The sequence below is a fragment of the Hemiscyllium ocellatum genome, chromosome 4 (assembly GCF_020745735.1).
Source record: "Hemiscyllium ocellatum isolate sHemOce1 chromosome 4, sHemOce1.pat.X.cur, whole genome shotgun sequence".
NCBI lineage: Eukaryota > Metazoa > Chordata > Chondrichthyes > Orectolobiformes > Hemiscylliidae > Hemiscyllium > Hemiscyllium ocellatum.
In genome coordinates, this window is record NC_083404.1 from 6,275,691 (window position 1) to 6,296,136 (window position 20,446).

Genomic DNA, 20,446 nt, shown 5'->3' on the forward strand with positions numbered 1-20,446 from the left:
GGGTCATATCTGCTAGAGTGTGGTGAGTATGACCATATCAAGCTGCTGTTGGATGAGCCTTTGAGACCGTTCTCCCCATCTTGGTTCAAGGCCCAGTTGTCAGTAGGGAGTGTTTTAAATGGTTGGCAGAGCTGGCTGCATACTGCTCCTGTTGCCGGTTCCTTACTCAATGCTAAGTGGGTTTGCCCAACTTCAATCCGTGTTTTACATTTTTAGCCTGTTAGGCGGGTTAAACCATCAAGGATAAATGTGAAAAGCAGCAACAAGACTGGACCATGTGATCCCTGAAATTTGCTGCCACAAACAACACGACCATGACTGACCTGTCTCAGCCTTTTGCATTAGTTCATCATAGTCCTCGACTCCCCAACATTTCAGAAACTTATTTAACTCCTCTTTAAATATTATCTAGCCCCCACAAGCTTCTGGGATGGAGACTTCCAGATATTCATTATCCTCAAGGAGAAGAAATTCCTTCGCATTTCTGTTTTACATCAGTGTCCTCTCGTTCTGTTACCATGTCCCCATTTCAAGATTCCGTCACTATCAATATTTATCTACTCAGCATTTTCCCTGTCAAGCCCCTCATAATCCTGTATGTTGTGATAAGGTCACCCCTCATTCTTCTAAACCCCAATGAATTCAGGTCTAACCTGTTTAGCAGCTCTTGATAAGTCAACTTCTTTATCCCAGGAATTGGCCAAATGAAACCCTTTCAAACTGCCTCAAATACCAATAGATCCTTTCTTAAAAATGGACACCAAAGTAGTTTGTAGTATTCACAGTTGAAAATGTGTTGCTGGTTAAAGCACAGCAGGTCAGGCAGCATCCAAGGAATAGGAAATTCGACGTTTCGGGCATAAGCCCTTCATCAGGGATTCCTGATGAAGGGCTTATGCCCGAAACGTCGAATTTCCTATTCCTTGGATGCTGCCTGACCTGCTGTGCTTTAACCAGCAACACATTTTCAACTGTGATCTCCAGCATCTGCAGACCTCATTTTTAACTGTAGTATTCACAAGCTACCTGTACAGTTGTGATAAGATGTCTCTATTTTTAAACTCCAAACCCCTAGCAATAAATGCCAAAATTCTATTTACCTTCTCAATAACTTACTGCATCTGCATACTAACCTACCGTGCTTTATGCACAGAACACCCAGATCCCTTTGTGTTGCACTTTTTTGGAGTCTCTCTCCATTTAAATAACTGTATGCCTTTTGATTTTTCCAACCAAAGTGTATGTCCTCACAATTTCATACATTAAGCTTCATCTGCCAAGTGTTTGTTCACTCACTCAACCCGTTTCCATCCATTTACACATTCCTTATGGCGTCATCACAACATTCCCACTCATCTGTTTTTTTATCATCACAAAATTTGGATATGTTACAGTCCAGCCCATCCATTAAGTCATTATTGGAGAGATTTCACCGATGATAGTGTCACTGAAGACAAATGATCATTCACTCTTTGTTGGAGCTGGTAATTGCTTACCAGTTGTGTGGTGCACATGTGTCTTTACACTTGTCAAGGGGAGAGTGAGGATCACAGGTGCTGGAGAGTCAAAGTCAAAATGTGTGGCACTGGAAAAGCACAGCAGGTCCGGCAGCATCCGAGAAGCAGGAGAGTCGATGTTCCGGATATAAACCCTTCATCAGGAATGTGGAGGGGGAAAGGAAGCTGAAAGATAAATGGGAGGGGTGGGGATAGGGCTGGGGGGGATCTTAGCTGGGAAGGCAATAGATGGATATTGGGGGGGTAATTGGAATAGGTCGGTGGGGAGGGTGAAGTGGATAGGTGGGAAGGAAGATGGACAGGTGGGACAGGTCATGAGGGCGGTGTTGAGTTGGACGGTTGGATCTGGGATAATGTGGGGGAACGGGAGATTTGGAAACTGGTGAAGTTGATGTTGATGCTGTGGTTGGAGGGTCTCAAGGCAGAAGATGAGACGTTTTTCCTCCAGGTGTTGGGTGGCTTTGACTCCAGTGTGGAGGAGGCCCAGGGCTTGCATGTCCTTGGCAGAGTGGGACGGGGAGTTGAAGTATTCGGCCACAGGGCAGTGGGGTCGTTTGGTGTGAGTGACCTAGAGATGTTCCCTGAACCTCCACAAGTTGGCATCCTGTCTCCCCCATGTAGAGGAGACCACATCGGGAGCAATGGACACATAGATGATGCACTTGGATGTGCAGGAAAATCTCTTCCAGATGCGGAAAGGTCCTTTGGGGTCTTGGACAGAGGTGAGGGGAAGTATGGGCGCAGATTTTATATCTCATGCATGATCAACAATGCCCTCCAGCACATCACCTCCACTTCTCACTCCCAAACCCCACCCCTCCAACTGCACCAAGGACAGAACTCCCCTGGCCCTCACCTTCCACTCCACCAACCTTCAGATACATCGCATTATCTTCCGCCATTTCCGCTACCTACAAATGGACCCCACAACCAGAGGTATATTTCTTCCCCACCCCTTTTTGCATTCCGCAGAGACCATCTCCTACATGACTCCCCTGTCAGGTCCATGCCTGCCCACCCTCCCACCCGGCATCTTCCCATGCCACTGCAGGAGGTGTAAAACCTGTACCCACACCTCCCCTCTCACCTCCCAAGACCCCAAAGGATCCTTCCACACCTGCAGAGATTTTCCTGCACATCCAAATACCTCATCTACAGTGTCCGCTGCTCTCGATGTGGTTGCCTCTACATTGGGGAGACAGGATGCCAACCCACGAGTGGTTCAGGGAACATCTCTGGGATAACGCACCAAACAACCCCACTGCCCTGTGGCCGAACACTTGAACTCCCCTCCCACTCCCTCAAGGATATGCAAGTCCTGGGCCTCCTTCACCACCAAATCATAGCCACCCAATGCCTGGAGAAAGAAAGCCTCATCTTCTGCCATGGACCCTCCAACCACACAGCATCAACATCGACTTCACCAGTTTCCAAATCTCCCCTGCTCCTACCTCATCCCAGATCCAATCCTCTACTTGGCACCACTCTCTTGAACTGTCCTACCTGTCCATCTTCCTTCCCAACTTCCAGTTCTACCCTCTGCTCTGACCTATCACATCACCCCACCATGCGCATCTACCTATCACCTTCTTACCTGACTACCTTCCCCCCAGGCCCACTGCCACCCTCCAATTTTTCTCTCAACTCTCTTCCACCTCCACATTCCTGATGAAGGGCTTACACCTGCGATGTCGACTCTCCTGCTCCTCAGATGCTGCCTGACCTGCTATGCTTTCCAGTGCCACACTTTTCAATGCTGCGTTTGGACACGGAGTGCTTCAGTTCCCCACCAGCAACAATCCTGGGGGTTACCATTGACCACAAAGCTGAACTGAACTCTCTATGTCAATACTACGGCTATCAGAGCAGATCAGAGGCTAGGAATATAGCACCATAACTCACCGCCTCACTCCCAAAGCACAATCTACAAAACACATTAGAACTCCCCACTTATTTGGACAAGTGGAGCAGCAACAACATTGAAAATACCATCCAGGGCAAAGCAACCCACCTCACTAGCATCATATTCACAAACATCCACTCCTTCCACCACTGACACTCAGTCGCAGCAGTGTGTACCATCTACAAGATGCACTGCAGAGATCCATCAAGTTTCCTGAGATAGCACTTTCCAAACCCATAGCCATTTCCATCTTGAAGGACAAGGCAGCAGATACATGGGAACACCACCACTTCCAAGCCCCTCACCATCCTGACTTGGAAATATATCACCGTACCTTCAATGCGGCTGGGTCAAAATCCTGGATTTCCCTCCATAACAATAATGTGGGCCAAACTACAGCACACGGACTGCAGGGCACAAGAGGGCAGCTCCCTACTTCCTCCCTATGGCAACTAGGGATGGGCAGTCAATGGCCAGTCCAGTGACATATACATTACATGAAAGAAAAGGAATACTAAATGAACTGTTTGAAATGATACTTTTTAAGGAATGATGCCCTGAAACCCAGTTAATTAGTGAATGACTGTGTCAGCCAAAGCCCTTCTCCTCCTGGGAAAGTCATTGTTGATACTTTGATCCAATTTACAGGAATTAACAATGGACCCACATTTCAAATGACTGCAAAACCTTACATCAAAATGTTGTAAAATACCTCAAATGAACTATTTAAAGGAAATGTTTCTGGTTAAAAATTCCCCAAGTTCCAAAGTGTATAATGTATCCATTTCTGAAATCGGAAGTGAGACAATACCTATGTAATTATCTTTAAGGAGAGAAGAGGGAAAACAATGTGGAAACAATCTATCATTTCTACAAGTAAGGGTAATAATGGAGGATGGTGCAGTGGCTCAGTGTTTACCACTGCTGCCTCCCAGCACCAGGACCGGAGTTCAATTCCAGCCTCAGGCAACTGTCTGTGTCCAATGGTGAGCAGGGTAGGTGGATTGGCCATGCTTATTTACGCACAGTGTCCAGGGATATGCAGGCTAGCTGCATTAGCCATGGAAAATGCAGGGTGGTGAGGTAGACAGGTGTATCTGGGTGGGATGCCCTTTAGAGGGTCAGTGTGGACTCAGTGGGCCAAATGGCCTACTTGCACACTGTGATTCTCTTCTATAATGCAGGAGTCATAAATTCTGAGCATCTCATGGTAAAGAACTGATTGCACCATATGTTTGTTTTGTTTGAATTTAAGAGTCACATATATGTTATAACCATTCACAAGAACTAATAATCGAATTATAAAATAAATTTCTAGAACCTTGCATGAGTTCTATATTAGCAGTGAGACAGTGGTACAGTTAGAATAGAATCTCTACAGTGTGGATACAGGCCCTTCGGCCCAACAAGCCCACACCAACCTTCTGAAGAGTATCCCACCCAGACCAATTCCCCTACATTTATCCCTGACTAATGCACCTAACCTACACATCCCTGAACACTATGGGCAATTTAGCATGGCCACTTCACCTAACCTGCACATCTTCAGACTGTGGGAGGAAACTAGAGCACCCAGAAGAAACCCATGCAGATACAGGGGAATGTGCAAATGCCACACAGGCAGTCACCCAAGGCTGGAATCGAGCCCAGGTCCTTAGCGCTGTGAGCCACCATGCCACCCTGTCAGTTGTGACCTCAACAATGATATATTCACTTCAGATCATGGATGTTATTTAGTTGATCACAAGCATTTTTATTCACCAAGGATTTAGATGATACTTCAACTGAGACTGGTGCAGAAACATAAGTATTTTCCAAAAGGGTCCTTTTGATAGGACAGAACTCAATAAGGAAAAGGTATTTGTTAATATGCTCCCTTCAAAACAACCCATTTATTATTAATTAAGTATGAACAATGAACCACAATTCACATGGCTAAAAGGATACTGAATATTCTGTTTCGCTCTGTCTATCCTTATCAAGCCTATGGTTAATTTTAATGAGGCCTCTGAACTCCTGGACTCTGAACCTCAGTTGCTGTCATCAGCAACAACTGCAGACCCTGCCTTTTACCCAGATTGGCACAAAGCTCACACCTTGGACGAGATCAGCCCCAGTTCGAACCTATTAAGCGACAGTTCGGACGATAGGAACAGTCAGATTGGATCAGCAGTTTCCATTGCGAAAGATACAAAGAAAACAGCAGCAGACCAGAGTTCAGCTAAATTGGAAGTGGATGGCAATGAAGATAGTTCAGCTACAGGTTTGTCACAGGTCAGTGAAGATTTAAATATTTGCAAAAGAATTCTGTGGTGGACCAGCTGAACAACAATATTCCTGTACCACATGGCCTTGCTCAGCCCTGCAGCCAAGTCAGTTTTGTGCATGGAGGCAGCAGCCTGCAATATTTTTTGCTTATTACTAATTAAAAATGTCTTAATGAGGCTGTTGGAAAACTGCTTCCTGATAGATCATAATAAATCGTCATTGCAGGAGAAAGTGGTGCAGGCAAATTAAGGAGAGCATAAATGTAATCCCTAGTTTGTTCAACCAGCTGATTTCAATCCAGGGCAATAATGGTGAGAGTATTAAAAGTCACTGCTTCCTTCTCTTTATATAATTATGTATGGTTCCATTTGAAAGGTATACATAGATAGTTCTGATGTGTGGATAAGGTCAGTTTAGTTTGTAATGACCTGCATAGTTAAACAGTCTGATCATAATTCAGTCTTGGTTTTTTTGGTTATTAAGTAGATGTAAATGAGTTGACACTATTTTTTAAATAATTGTGGCCACAAAGTCTAGACTTTGCTGTCTAGGCTTGCAAAAAAAGGGAAACAATACACTGGGCAGTGAACGTACCTATTGAGCTTCATGAATCACTGTCCCTAGGAATGCTGAGCAGCAGGAGCTCTGAAAAACTGTTACTGTTCCTTTGATATCACTCTGAAGGATAGTAATTTAAATAAATCAGTAAACAGAAAGACTGTTCTATCTCTGAATGAACAATTGCTGTCTGCTACTGTGTGCTGTCTTCATGTACTCGTGCTGAATGCTTCACTTTTCATTATTTAATGTCATTCCCTTCTCACCCCCACTCTGCGTTAACTAAAGAACTTAAACGATCAGTTGTGGACAAAAGTGCAGACCCGGTGTATCTTATTTTCTGACAGGGTCTAGCGTTCTTCATTTCAGTTTTGGTTTTGATGATCATGCTTCGTCATCTTTGGAATCAGATTCAATCCATGATCTTTTCTTTTCTGGGTAGGAAGAATATTTTTCAATACGGTATCATAAAGACATAAAGTAGTTTCTCCTACTCTCAGCTAAAACTGTAACCTGTAGATTATTTTTCAACTTGGAGTAAATGAAGTTTCTTCACCTGTTTACCTCTGGAACACATCAAGAATTGGACTCCCACTCTATTCCCCTGTACATTTACTGCTTTCATTGCTCCCCTTCGTTTGACTAACAGAAAATCAGCATCACAGATTCGGATTGGTGATGTCAGTTTTTCCTTTATATCCTTGAAGTTATGAAACAATGAGAGGAAATGTGAATGAAATTACAGATTGGGAATCTATTTTGTCATTACTCAGGCCATCTAGTCATTGCACAGTCTGGTGCAGAATATTATTTAATTACAAAGATTCAGGGTTTAAGTTTTTATAAGCTGACAATTGCTGCCTTTTAAATTCTCGCTAAATACCCTTTTCCTTCCACATTTGCCAAGCCATTGCAGAGTGACTTGGGAAATCTTTGCATGCTGATTGATAATCTCGCTGCTGGTTTCATTAACTTCAGCCGCTTGGTTCCTGCTGCTGAGCTTAAACCCTGTTGATCAATCCTCATTCAAATTTGTTTTTGTGAGAGTGAGAGACTACTTTAATGTGGCATATAAAGCAATCCCAAATTTAATGAGTGAGTGGTGAATTAAAGTCCTAAAGATCTCCTCTGGATGAATAAAGTGTTTTCCTTTCTGAAAATGTTGCATTTTATAATCAGTGTTGCTCATGAGATTCACATACATTTGGAACTTGACTCATATGAGTATGAGTCACTGATTTGTCCATTAATTTTGATAAATATAGAGCATATCAAAAATTATATTTATAAATCGTATAAACATTGGTTACCAAAAAAAAACACACTGATAGCGCAGCTGGATGAAGGCAAACTCACTGCCTCCTTCTTGGAGTTAAGTAGGGATGCCCAATAAATGTTGCCCCAGTCAGTAGGGCTCATGTCCCACGAGTGAATAACAGAAAAGGAACTGCAACTTTTATTGCTATGCCTCATGCCAGTAAACTTATTAAAGTAGACCCCTTTTCTGAACATATTTTTCTTTCTATCTCTCTTCCTACCTTCTGCTGTTCATGCAGCTGACATGTCAGGGTGGACAGGGACTCAAGTTCCTGCCCATCAGTGCTGCTTCAAACCTACTCCAAGAACAGGTAGAACTCTGCAGGAGCAGACAACCAAAGGTACTCCCAGGTTACATTTATATCACAAGGTTAGGACAGATATGATCCATTTACAGCTCTGCATTTGTTTAAAAAACTGGGGATCTCGTGGCTCTGTGGTAGTGTCCCTATCTCTGAGCTAGGAGGTCTGGGTTCAAGTCCCACCTGCTTCAGAAGTATATAATAATATCTCTGAAAGGATTAATAAGAAGATATGTGTGCGTATATTATATATATAATAGGGGGAGGGTTAATAGCAGCACTATTTCATGCTTGTATGAACTAAGTAAAACAGGGAATAGTGCCGGAGGACTGATGGAGAGTCAATGTTGTTCCTAATTTTAGGAAGGAGGGTGATATAATTTCAGGCAGCAATAGACTAGCTAGCATTGCATCAAGGAGAGGAAGGATTCTATTTCATTTAGTGAATGAAAATTTCCATAGCCAAGCAATAGCCTCACTTTTAGAGTCATAGAGTCTTCGAGATCTACATCCCAGAAACATCCCTTCAGTCAACCCCGTCCATGCTGACCAGATATCCCAAACCAATCTAGTTCCACCTCTGTGCCCCTGACCCATATCCTTCCAAACCCTTCCTATTCATATGCCCATCCAAATGCCTCTTAAATGTTGTATTTGTACCAGTTTCCACCACTTCCTCTGGCAGCACATTCCATACACGCACCAACCTCTGCATTAAAAAGTTGCCCCTTGGGTCCCTTTTATATCTTTCCCCTCTCACCCTAAACCTATGCCCTCTAGATCTGGACTCCCCCAACCCAGGGAAAAGACTTTGTCTATTTATCCTATCCGTGCCTGTCATGATTTTCTAAACCTTGATATGGTCACCCCTCAGTCTCCGACACTCCAGAGAAAACAGCCCCAGCCTGTTCAGCCTCTCCCTATAGCTCAAATACTCCAACCCTGGCAACATCCTTGTAGATCTTTTCTGAACCTTTTCAAGTTTCACAACATCTTTCCAATAGGAAAGAGACCAGAATTGCACGCAATATTCCAACAGTGGCCTAACCAATATCCTGTACAGCCACAACATGACCTCCCAACTCCTGTAGGAGAAAGTGAGGGCTGCAGATGCTGGAGATCAGAGCCGAAAAATGTGTTGCTGGAAAAGCACAGCAGGTCAGGCAGCATCAAAGGAGCAGGAGGATCAACGTTTCGGGCATAAGCCCTTCTTCAGGAATCAGCCTTCTCCCAATTCCTGTACTCAATACTCTGACCGATAAAGGAAAGCATACCAAATGCCTTCTTCACTATCCTATCTACCTGCAATTCCACTTTCAAGGAGATATGAACCTGCACTCCAAGGTCTTTTTGTTCAGCAACACTGCCCAGGACCTTACCATTAAGTGTATAAGTCTTGCTAAGATTTGCTTTCCCAAAATGCAGCAACTGAATTAAACTCCATCTGCCACTTCTCAGCCCATTGGCCCATTTGATCAAGATCCTGTTGTAATCTGCAGTAACCTTCTTCACTATCCAGTACACCTCCAATTTTGGTGTCATCTGCAAACTCACTAACTGTACCTCTTATGCTCACGTCCAAATCATTTATGTAATGACAAAAAGTAGAGGACCCAGCACCGATCCTTGTGGCGCTCCACTAGTCATAGGCCTCCAGTCTGAAAAACAACCCTCCACCACCACCCTGTGTCTTCTACCTTTGAACCAGTTCTGTATCCAAAAGGCTAGTTCTCCCTGTATTCCGTGAGATCTAACCTTGCTAACCAGTCTCCCATGGGGAACCTTGTCGAATGCCTTACTGAAGTCCATATTGATCACATCTATCGCCCTGCACTCATCAATCCTCTGTGTTACTTCTTCAAAAAACTCAATCAAGTTTGTGAGACATGATTTCCCACGCACAAAGCCTTGTTGACTATCTCGAATCAGTCCTTGCCTTTCCAAATACATGTACTTGCTGTCCCTCAGGAATCCCTCCAACAACTTGCCCACCACCGAGGTCAGGCTCACCGGTCTATAGTTTCCTGGCTTCTCCTTACCACCCTTCTTAAACAGTGGCACCATGTTAGCCAACCTCCAGTCTTCCTGCACCTCACCTGTGACTATCAATGATGCAAATATCTCAGCAAGAGGCCCAGCAATCACTTCTCTAGCTTCCCACAGAGTTCTCGGGTACACCTGATTAGGTCCTGGGGGTTATCCACATTTAACGGTTTCAAGACATGCAGCACTTCCTCCTCTGTAATATGGACGTTTTTCAAAGTGTCACCATCTATTTCCCTACAGTCTATATCTTCCATATCCTTTTCCACAGTAAATGCTGATGCAAAATACTCATTTAGTATCTCCCCCATTTTCTGTGGCTCCACACAAGAGCCGCCTTGCTGATTTTTGAGAGGCCCTAGTCTCTCCCTAGTTACCCTTTTGTCCTTAATATATTTGTAAAAACCCTTTGTATTTCCCTTAATCCTATTTGCCAAAGCTATCTCATGTCCCCGTTTTGCCCTCCTGATTTCCCTTTTAAGTATACTCCTACTGCCTTTATACTCTTCTAAGGATTCACTCGATCTATCCTGTCTATACCTGACACATGCTTCCTTCTTTTTCTTAACCAAACCCTCAATTTCTATAGTCATCCAGTATTCTTTAGTCATACACCTAGCAGTCTTTCCTTTCACCTTGACAGGAATATACTTTTTCTGGATTCTCGTTACCTCATTTTTGAAGGCTTCCCATTTTCCAGCCGTCCCTTTACCTGCAAACACCTGCCTCCAATCAGTTTGAAAAGTTCTTGCCTAATACTGTCAAAATTGGCCTTTCTCCAATTTAGAACTTCAACTTTTAGATCTGGTCTATCCTTTTCCATCACTATTTTAAAACAAATAGAATTATGGTCTCTGGCCCCAAAGTACTCCCGCACTGACACCTCAGTCACCTGCCCTGCCTTATTTCCCAACAGTAGGTCAGGTTTTGCACCTTCTCTAGTAGGTACATCCACATACTGAATCAGAAAATTGCCTTGTACACACTTAACAAATTCCTCTCCATCTAAACCTTTAACACTATGGCAGTTCCAGTCTATGTTTGGAAAGTTAAAATCCCCTAGCATAACTACCGTATTATTCTTACAAATAGCTGAGATCTCCTTACAAATTTGTTTCTCAATTTCCCCCTGACTATTAGGGGATCTATAATACAATCCCAATAACGTGATCATCCCTTTCTTATTTCTCAGTTCCACCCAAATAACTTCCCTGGATGTAATTCCGGGAATATCCTCCCACAGCACAGCTGTAATGCTATCCCTTTTCAAAAAAGCCACTCCCCTCCTCTCTTGCCTCCCTTTCTATCCTTCCTGTAGCATTTGTATCCTGGAGCATTAAGCTGCCAGTCCTGCCCATCCCTGAGCCATGTTTCTGGATTTACTATGATATTCCAGACCCATGTTCCTAACCATGCCCTGAGTTCATCTGCCTTCCCTTTTAGGCCCCTTGCATTGAAATAAATGCAGTTTAATCAGTCCTACCTTGTTCTCTGCTTTGTCCCTGCCTGCCCTGACTCGCTTCTGTTCTAACTGTATCAGTCTCAGATTGATCTCTTTCCTCACTATCTCCCTGGGTCCCCCCCACCTTACTAGTTTAAATCCTCCCAAGCAGTTCTAGCAAATTTCCTTCCAATTTAGGTGCAATCATAAATGTCCTTCTTGTACAGGTCACTTCTACCCCAAAAGAGATTCTAATGATCCAAAAATGTGAATCCTTCTCCCATACACCAGCTTCTCAGCTATGCATTCATCTGCTCTGTCCTCCTATTCCTGCCCTCACTAGCTCGTAGCACCAGGAGTAATCCAGATATTACTACTATCAAGGACTTCTTTTTTAAATTCTTGCCTAACTCTCTGTAATCTTCCTTCAGAATCTCAACCTTTTCCCTTCCTATGTCTTTGGTTCCAACATGGACAATGACTTCTTGCTGACCCCTCTCCCCCGTGAGAATGTTCTGCACCCTCTCTGAGACATCCTTGATCCTGGCACCAGGGAAACACACTATTCTGAGTTTTCACTGCTGGCCACAGAAACGTCTGTCTGTACCTCTGACTAGAGAGTCCCCTAACACAATTTGATCTCTTGGAACCTGACGTACCCCTCGTTGCATTAGAGCCAGTCTCAATACCAGAAACCTGGCTACTCGTGCTATGTTCCCCTGAGAATCCATCACCCCATGCATTTTCCAAAACAGCATACCTGTTTGAAATGGGAATAGTGACAGAAGACTCTTGCACTAACTGCCTACCTCTCTCCTGGAGTTAACCCATCTATCTGACAGTATCTGCAACATTTCTCCCTTCCTATAACTGCCATCCACCACATACCATTGCTGTTGCAAATTCCTCATTGCTTCTAACTGTCTCTCCAACCAATCCATTTGATCTGATAGGATTCGCAACCAACAGCATTTATTGCAGACATAATCCTCAGTAACCCTAAACTCTCCTTAAGCTCTCACATCTGACAAGAAGCGCATATCACTGCAAAGGCCATTTTTGCTCCTTCACAATGTACAGACCCAGAAAATAATACCTTCTTATTCCTCTGCAAAACACTGCTCCAGCTTAAATTAATAGTTATGGCTTATATTTTAAGTTTAATCAAGAGACATATCTCAAAAAATATATAATCAAGGAAGGACCCACACTACTCACTACTGCAGACTTTCTTTAGGCTACACTTAAACGGTTGACTTTTCTGATTCTGTGCTGTGACTTCACCCAGTTCCTCCAAAATCAGTTGTGAATTTCTCTATTTGTTAATTTTCCCAGAAGCACTCCTATGTCCAGCAATACATGAATTCAAACAGTGTCCTCTGAACTGTCCAAATACTTTCCAATCTTTGGATTTTTTTGTGTTCAATTCAATCCTTCATTACTTTCCACCTAGAAACAAGCTCACATCTTTCAGTGTTTTCTGTCTCCTGTCATAAAACCCACAATTTAACCAAGTTCCCATGAGCACTCCAGATGGTCTTGCCACCCTGTCTTCTGACAGGTATTAATGCGAAATCACAGGTTCAGAAAGACTAACCCAATTATTGGTTAGAAATTAACCAACATCCATATGCCACTTGTTTAAAATCTAAAATTTACAAAATTTATTCATAAACATGAATCACACTTCTCATCACAAAGTTTACCAACTCAGTTCAGACTTACTTCAAGATCCAAAGCAAGCAGAAATGTTTGACAAAAATTAGAGTTCTGGCAGTAGGCCTATATAATAATAAATTTAATAAAACCCAAAAGAACTGTGGATGCTGTAAATCAGAAACGAAAGCAGAAGTTGCTGGAAAAGCTCAGCAGGTCTGGCAGCATCTGTGGAGAGAAATCAGAGTTAACGTTTCGGGTCCAGTGACTCTTTCTCAGAACACTGAGGAATGGTCACTGGGCACGAAACATGAACTCTGATTTCTCTCCACAGATGCTGCCGGACCTGCTGAGCTTTTCCAGCAATTTCTGTTTTTGTTTTTGACATTAATAATCTTGTTGGTTGATAATGTAATTGACAAATGAATTTTGGTTATAGATATGTGTGATTTGACACAATTTATTGGAAGAATGTGGAGGCAATTAATTCCTTGGATAATAAGAGACTAAATAGGGAAGAAGAAAGAGGAATCTAGAGTATAGATAGACAAATTTCTGAATGTAGCAAAGCAAGTTAATTCAGTCATAAAATAAAACAAGCACCATATTCATTTGTAGACAAGAGGTGTTCAACTTGTACAGAGAATTGGTTAGACCACACCTTATTGTGCACTGCTCTAGTCTCCATAGTATTTAAATAATAGAGTGACACTGAAATATTTGCAAAAGGATAATACCAATATTGAGATGATGCACTTAACAAGAAAGACTGACTAACTGAGATTCTTTTCAGTGGGACATAGGCTATTGAGGAATGACCTGTTGGATGTATTTTAGATTACGTTAAAGTTTGATAGACACAGAGAAAATCTGTACAGTTGTGGTAATTCCAAAGTTGAAGTTTTGGAAAGATAATCACTGGCAAACCAGTAGAATATTAAAGAAATTTCTTTACCCAAAATATGGTATAATTGTGGAGCTCTGGCTGTATGCAGCTGTTGAGGTCAATGGAAGGTACATTTAAGGGGAAATTAGGTAAGCATATGAGGAACAAAAGCAATAGAAGATTCCGATAAGGTGAGATCAAGAGTGCAAGGAGGCTCTTGTGAAATGTAAGCATTCTGTGGACCAGTTGGGCTGTGAAACTGCTTCTTATGCAATGAACACAATGATATAACTCTAATTGAATGGTAAATAGTACAGTGTGCATTACGTATTAATATCCAAACTGATTCCAGAGCAAAATGAAGTGAGATTCATTTTCCATGGAGTCTAGCTAGACATTGTTCACCTGATTTCACCTGACAAAGGAGCAGCGCTCTGAAAGCTTGTGATTTCAAATAAACCTGTTGGACTATAACCAGGTGTCATGTGACTTCTGATTTTGTCCACCCTAATCCATCATCTGCACTTCCACATCATGTGCTTGTTTCACCTCTTAGTTTCAGTTCTGACTGTTGATGCAGCCTGCATTTACACTGTAAGTGTAGGTTCATTGCAAAGTGAAACAACTTGAAGCCATAGTGCTGTTCTCGTGTAAACATATCCTTAGATTGTTTCTCCTGGAAGCATACCCTGAGATTGTTTCTTCACTTTCTGCGGATAGTGCTTGTCCTCAACTTTATTTTTTTCTCATTGCATGGGAATCACTTCTCTCCATTGGTAGATTAGTATTCCAAAATGTTCCTCCAGCATGTTATCTTCCATCCTGGCAATAATGCATTGGAAAAGGTTTATTTGAAGATATGAGGTAGTGCAAGAAATTAAACAATGCTTTGCTCATCTCCAGTCACAACTTTCAGTAAAGAACACTACCACTGAAGAAAACCCTTTTCTCGATCCATTACATCTTTAGGACTTTGCTTTACTTTTTTCCTGCACTGATACAATAGCCGTAATGTGTTTCAGAGATTGGTTGCTCAGTTCAAAAGCTGTTGTGCTTTTTCTTGTTCTAAAATATAACTTTATCTGAATATAATTATGTCAAGATAATTACTAGAAATTGCATTTTATTCTTGTTTCATATGACAAAGTTTTCTATCAAAGTATGCTGACAAACATTAACTTATTCTTTCATTTAAAGTCTTTAACACATGGGACTTAAAAAAAACCCAGCAGTATGTTGATGCTGAGTAAATGAATTCATGACAAAACAATGAAACAGCTAAAATGCTGTTCTGTTTAGTCTGTTGAAGGAGAATGCCATAACAGTCAATTATCCAACAATTATATAACAATGTTTGTCTTAAATTATACTTCGACAGAGACAGTGTTTATAGAAACAGAATTGACTGGTTCAGCATGTTTGCTTCCTAAAATATTGCAGGATAATTCTAAATTGAGAATGTTTCAATTAACAGAAATATCTATGATTATATGACCTCATGATAAATTTGCTTTTTTCCATTATACCTTAATCAATATCTTTAATTTCATATATCAATCCATCTTCATTAAATATCATCAGGACCTGAGCTTTAAACTTTGGAATCCAGTACAAATGATTCCATTTTTTGTTCCATTATTATACCCCCGCAATGATTTTTGTTGTTCCCAAAATACTTGTTACACTGAAAACAGCAGAAATATTCAGAGACTCAAGTCACCGTGATAATAAATTATTGCAGGCTGAGAACTAAATTTCATTGTTACACAGATAGATGTCCAGTGCCAAGGCTGCATCATGAGGATGTGTTACAGGGAAAACAATAAGATGTGCTAATGTGACACAGATAGGGAATTGACACAGAAAAAATATACCTCAGAAAATCCAGTATCAATCAAAGAAAACATAACCACTTGATTTGAGAAGTACAAACTGTCCGGTTAAAGTGCAACTAAATTTCAGCAGAGCTATAATTTCTTTTGTAACACCTTTTCAATATAGTATCTGAAATTGAAGTTACAACAGATCTGTAATCTCCCAGTGGAAAGATCAAAGTCCACAAGTTGGACATAGCTGAGCTTATATTTCATGTTTTCCATTGGATTGTCTGACGGGCAGGCATTTTTCACCATTGATTCAGCAAGAGATTTTCTGTCCTTGGCATCAGTACAGGTTGACACTTGTCTTGCTTAATGTTTGTTGTAATGTTCTCGGACGGTTTTGTTTCCATCCTTTCCTGTCCTGAAGATGGTGATTTGTTCTCCATTACCTTTCCATGGAAATTAATGATACTCCCCAGCAACTCACTCTAAAAAAATTCTCCATAATTTAAATCCTTTATTAACTATTGCTGCATCAATAGGAGTAATCCCAGCATTTCATGTTAGCCCATAAAATATGGAAGCAGAAGTAGGCCATTCAGCTCATTGTGTCTCCTCTGCTATCCAATGAGAACATGGTTAATCTTCATCTCCATGAAGATTAATGAATCTCTTCATTTTCTGCCTTTTCCCCTAAAAGCTTGGGTACCCTTACGGATCAAACATCTGTCCATTTCAGCACTGAATATATTTCATGACACAGCCTCTACTGTCCTCTGTGCTACAGAATTCTTTAGATTCATTACCCTCTGTTGAAAAAGAAAGCCTCCTTGTTTCTGTCTTAAATGGGTGACACTTTACTCTGAGATTATGCCCTCTGGTCCTAGGGAAAACAATTACTCCATATCTACTCTATCAAGACCCTTCTCTCATTTTTCTAAATTCCAAAGTCCATAACCTCACATCTTCCCATATTATATTCCATCTGCTAAGACTTTTTTCCCACTCACTTAACCTGTCTGTATCCCAATGTAGACTCTTTTAGTGCCATTCTCCCCACTTACCTTTCCCATGTTTTTGTGTCATCTGCAAACCTGGCAATAATATGTTTACTTCTGTTATCAAATTGTTTATATGTGTATTGTAAAAGTATTGTGGCCCGAGCACTAATCCACTAATTCAACACTCCACTAATGACAGACTGCCATTCTGGTAATAACCCCTTTCCCTCAATTCTCTGTCTTCTATAGCCAATCCTCAATCCATGTTCTAACCAATACTGTGGGCTCTTCTCTTATTAAGTAGCCAATGTGTGATACTTTATCAAAAGCCATGTTTTGCTCCTAACTTTATTTATCTATCCAAGGCATCACTCTTTTTAATCTATGGTATAAATTTATGTCACTTTCATGTCCTTGATTATTTATCCCTTAACGATCTGCTCCCATTCCTGTGCTTTTCTTCCTGAATATATTACCTCGCACTTACTCATATTAAGTTATATCTGCTGCCTCCTGCCCTTTCCGCTAACATCTCTGCATCATCCTTAACGTGTGTCAACGTTTCTATATTCAGCAGTATTTCAGATTGTGTTTACTGTGCTCAAATCCAAATAATCTATATTAACTAAGAACAAAGATGAACCCAAAGCTGAGTCCTGGAGTCGATCATCTGCAATGCCCCCACCCCCCCCACCACCCACAACCACCGCCCCTCCCCCCCTACCCTTCCTCTCCATTCGGAGTGACCAGCACTAATTTACATTCATCCTGTCTATCTGATAATGTTCCATTCATCAATTACTTACAGATTAGTTGCTGGTCCTTTCTTTTTTCTCTTGCAGTTGCTTTGATTGGCTGAGTGTTTGCTGCTGTCTCTAGTTGTTTAATATCTACACAGCAGTGTGCCTGGTGGTGAAGGCGGTTTTGTTAACTTCAGGACTTCTGTACAAGCAACTGCTTGGGACATGTGGGTGCACTTCGATTCCTCCAGTTTACACAACCTCACCTCACGAGGGGAAGGGATGAAGAGGGTCAGTCAGTACATGGCTGATGTAATGGCTGAATGGTTGGCAGTGTGAATAAGCTGTGAGCTGTTGTTGTCAGACTTGATGAGCTGAGGGTGCAGTGGAAAGTTTGAGTCTCAGCTTTGTGTCCTGACTGACAGGGAACGTTGATAGGCGAGTGGTGGGGGTGCAGCACTTGGCAGGATATGACATTTAAGGATGAATTCAATTATCCTGGCCACTCACACAAGCTTATTGAAATTCACAGTGCTGCATGTTGTCTTTGAACTTGTCCTCTGGAATAACCCTCCACAGGTGTGAGCCTTCTCAGTATGTGGGTGCTGCTTGTTCAGTTCACTTGAGGACAGCCTGGTGCCTTTCTGCCTTTCATGAACAGGTCCCCCATTGTAGCTTCCAACAACTTTTGGAGCTCACTTTCTGTCCTGCTGTGCCATTCTGCAGTATTTCCATAGTGACTGCCACAAACAGGTGAGGCACTGAGTGTGTGTATACACCAGGAGGAGAGTGTCACAACGAGCTGCTGTTACTGGTCAAGTCCGGGTAACTGGAGGTGAATCTGGGCAAGGGTGGAGTTGTGGGTGGGGGTATGGGGGGGTAGAGAAAAAAACAGCAGCAGCAACTGCCCCATCCCCCACCCCTAACTCTGGGAAGGACCCATCCTCATGCAGCACAGTGACTGGAGAGGGATAGGCAGGGAGTGAGTTTGGCAAAGCAGAATAAATCATAGGAGTGGAAGTAAGGCCATTTGGCCCATCAAGTCCACTTCACCATTCAATCATGGCTGATGAGCATTTCAACTCCACTTACCAGCACTCTCCCCGTATCCCTTAAGTCCTTGCAAGATCAAGAATTTATCAATCTCTGCCTTGAAGACATTTAATGTCCCGGCCTCCACTGCGTTCCGCGGCAATGAATTCCACAAGCCCACCACTCTCTGGCTGATGGAATGTCTCCTCATTTCTGTTCTAATTTGACCCCTCCAATTCTAAGACTCTGCCCACGGGTCCGAGTCTCCCCACCTAATGGAAACAACTTCCCAGCATTCACCCTTTCTCAGCCTTGCATTATCTTGTAAGTTTCTATGAGATCTCCTCTCAAATTCCCCTCCCCTCAACAGTCAGTTTGGATTAAGAATTTCTAACCAAAAACAGAAAAGATTTCTCTTTTAATGTTTGGACCAAACCCACCCCAAAAAAGCAGAGTATCCAAAAAGGCCGAAACTAATTTCTTAGGCCTTAGAACACTTGTGGCATGTCAGCAGGTCTGTCAGCAACTGTGGGGAGTGAAGGCTGGGGAAGGGTCACTGGGCTCGAAAAGTTAACTCTGAGTTTCTCCAACAATTTATGTTTTTCTTTCACCCCCTTCCCAGGGCAGCTTTTTTAAAACAGAGTCAGTCCCTTAAACTGAGGAGATTCTCAATCTCCTGGTTATATTTTTTCTTCTTTTTTTCTTTTTTTCCCCACTGTTAGGCGGTCGTGCTTATATTTTTACCAGCGCTCATTCTGTGCGTACAGGTGTGAGACCCAGTGAAAGACAACAGGTGTATAAATCTTTATTCATTTCACCACCACCAGGAAGAAAGGAAAGACCCAGGTGGCCAGTGACAAGCAGTGCCCTTCACATCAAAGGGCAATGCTGTGGGATCAAACTGTGAAGGGAGAGCACCTCGGGCAGCTTTACTCCCTGCCTGACTGTCAGACCCATTTCAACCACTACACACCTCCCCTCTAAGAGGTACACGGTACCTTTCATTGGCGCTGAATAAGCAACATGTTGCTAATGAATCAATAGCATTGTTAGCCCAAGGTTCATGTTAAACAGGGTGAGCTCGATGTTAAATGGTTGGGACTGCATGATGTGCAATCCCTGCTGTGCTCTGGATACTTGCACATCACTTGTTTTTAGGCACTATTAACCCCATTGAGGACAAAAGACAGGAAGTTAGATAAATTATTCCCATTGGTTGGGGATTCTAGAACCAGAGGTCATTGTCTGAGAATTAGGACCAGACCTTTCAGGAGAAATGTCAGGAAGTACATCTACACACAAAAGGGTGGCAGAGGTTTGGAACTCTCCACTTGATGCATGATCAGATGATAATTTTAAATCTGAGATAGATATTCTTTAAGAAATGTATTAAGTGATACGGTCAAAGGCGGGCATATGAGATTGAACCATAGATCAACCACATTTCATTGAATGGTGAAACAGGCTTGAGGGGCTGAATGGCCTCCTCCTGTTTCCGCGATGCTATCTTATATGAACTAGCTCAGTCCCAGCTGGAGTACAGTGTCCGATTGGGATCCCACATTGTGGCATGGATGGGAAAACTTTGGCTAAGGTTTAGCGTAGAGGAAAATCATTGGATTCATTCTGGGAATGCGGGATAGATTGGAGAGAGTAGGCCTGCCTCCCGAGACCAGGGAAAACTAAGAGATTGGATGGAAGTATTGGTACAGTGAAGGCTTCGGGAAGGATCAAAGGAGATAATGGACCGTTTCATTGATGGAGCCAAGCGCACAGTTTTAAGGCGTTTAGTGTTTCCACATGGACTGTACTCGCTGAGTAAGTCATTACCCTGAGAAAGGGAGGATGAAATACAGGTACATGAGATAAGCGGAGGAGTGAGATTGACTGAATGAAGATGAAGCACACATTGTGGCCGAGTGGCCCCTTCCTGTACAGCACTATTTCCTAATTCTAGCAAAT

At 42.4% G+C, this 20,446-nt stretch overlaps 1 protein-coding gene across 2 annotated transcripts in view; it reads left to right on the forward strand.

Moving 5' to 3' along the window:
* trim55a (tripartite motif containing 55a) overlaps positions 1-20,446 on the forward strand; it is an 85,072-nt gene that overhangs the window by 63,393 nt on the left and 1,233 nt on the right. The window contains exon 9 of one of the 2 annotated variants that reach the window (XM_060824093.1): positions 5,404-5,694. The exons of the other annotated variant lie outside the window; for it this stretch is intronic. Coding sequence (XP_060680076.1) covers positions 5,404-5,694 — 291 coding nt within the window. The remainder of the gene's footprint in view (positions 1-5,403; positions 5,695-20,446) is intronic. 2 annotated transcript variants of the gene reach the window in all.